Genomic DNA, 1,678 nt, shown 5'->3' on the forward strand with positions numbered 1-1,678 from the left:
CAATAATGTTATTATGGACCCGAGCTTTATACACACGCAACTGGCATTACATTAAACATAATGACCCTTATTTTTAACATTGTAACCTTATTTTTAACATAGTAACCTTTATTAAAATTTGTATAAGTTTAATACTATTGTGAACTTGAAGTCCGACGTTATGATCCTAATTTTATCATAGTGACCTTTATTATTTATATTGACCTTATAAAATATATCATTAAAAAAATTAACCTCTTATAGCCTATATATTACAAAAATGACTTTTATTTTCAATATAGTGACCTTCATTTTATCATAATGACTTTTTTTTTAAAAAAAAATAAAATAATCATAGTTTCTCTAATGTTAGTGGTCCACAATAAATTAGTGTGAACCAAGTCCATTTAAGAATTTGTAGAGTGGTATAACCGTATAAGTAGATTATCAATTTAATTATACTTTACTTAATTATTCAAAAATATAATTGTAGATTTGCAAAATTTTCAAGCTTTGTTTTTGCAAATTGTTCCTCCAAATACACAGCCCTAGTATGCTTATTATCATGAAATATCTCCTCGAGCCGGGTCCATAATTCGAGAGCCGTTGCACCCGGTTTCATGATTGTGGTAACTAGGTCTCTAGAAATAGTTCCATAGATCCAGTTTTTCACTATAGCATCCAAACGTTTCCATGTAACATCATCAATCTCTTTCGGACGGGCGACTGTAGCCTCAATATGGTCTAAAACATTGAAAGCACAAGCAGTGATTTGAAATAGTTCGACCCATGTTGCATATTGAGCATCATCATGGTCAAGGCTAACCGAAATATGGCTTTTGATGTTAGGAACCGCAAAGGCGGGGTGGAAAGTAAGGGGTTGTGGTGGAGAGGGAGGAGGAGGAGGAGGGGTGTCCATTGGAGAAGGTGAAGGACGGTGATGTTGGTGGTGGACAGCTAGGATCGATTAGGGTTTGAGAAGAGAAGAAGAGAGAAACCCTAAAAGGAATCTGATACCATGTAGAATAGTGTAATTCTCCTTGATTGGAGTGTTTCTCATTAATCAATATATATAGGTATTTACAACCTAATTATGAGAAGCTAATTACACACGATATATCTTTACAGAATATTAACAAGATAATATATAAATCTATTATCTAACAATAATTATGCCCAAATTATTTTTGGAAGGAAAAATGAATTGAAAACACACTGGAATAATTACATTTGATTTGTTTTTAATCAAAAATCAATTCAAATAAAATAAATTTCGAGTTCTCAAAAAAAATAAATAAAATAAAATTTCCAAAAAATATTTGATAAAAAAATTCTGTTATTTTATAAGTTCATATTTCTAAATTTAAATTTGGATTTTTCAAAAGATTGTTATTTTGATTTTTATTGAAGATCAAATACGAGTATTACTTAAAATTAGATCTTTGGAAAAATATAATTTTCAAAAATCCTTTTGAAGTTTGTGACATGCATGGTATCAGTTTAATCTGCTGGAATTTAGATTGAAAACTTTTTTTTTTTGTCTACCTAATGGATAATTTGTACTGCAAACAAGAAAAATTTTGAAGTCTAGAAAATGCATCTCCGTGTCATTTCTTAATCATGTCAAACTATCGAGTGTAGACTATTCTTATAACCTTACATTATAACATTACGACCCGAGTGGTTATGAATATTGATG

The 1,678-nt window shown here is 30.0% G+C and overlaps 1 protein-coding gene across 1 annotated transcript; it reads right to left on the bottom strand.

The window, feature by feature from the left end:
- Positions 1-454: 454 nt before the first annotated feature.
- Positions 455-898, bottom strand: LOC145600306 (uncharacterized). Its single transcript, XM_081656223.1, has one exon. It carries the CDS (start codon positions 896-898, stop codon positions 455-457), a length of 444 nt encoding a protein of 147 aa, XP_081512349.1.
- Positions 899-1,678: the final 780 nt, after the last annotated feature.

This window comes from Chenopodium album, chromosome 21 (genome assembly GCF_948465745.1).
Source record: "Chenopodium album chromosome 21, dcCheAlbu1.1, whole genome shotgun sequence".
NCBI classification, from domain to species: Eukaryota; Viridiplantae; Streptophyta; class Magnoliopsida; order Caryophyllales; family Amaranthaceae; genus Chenopodium; species Chenopodium album.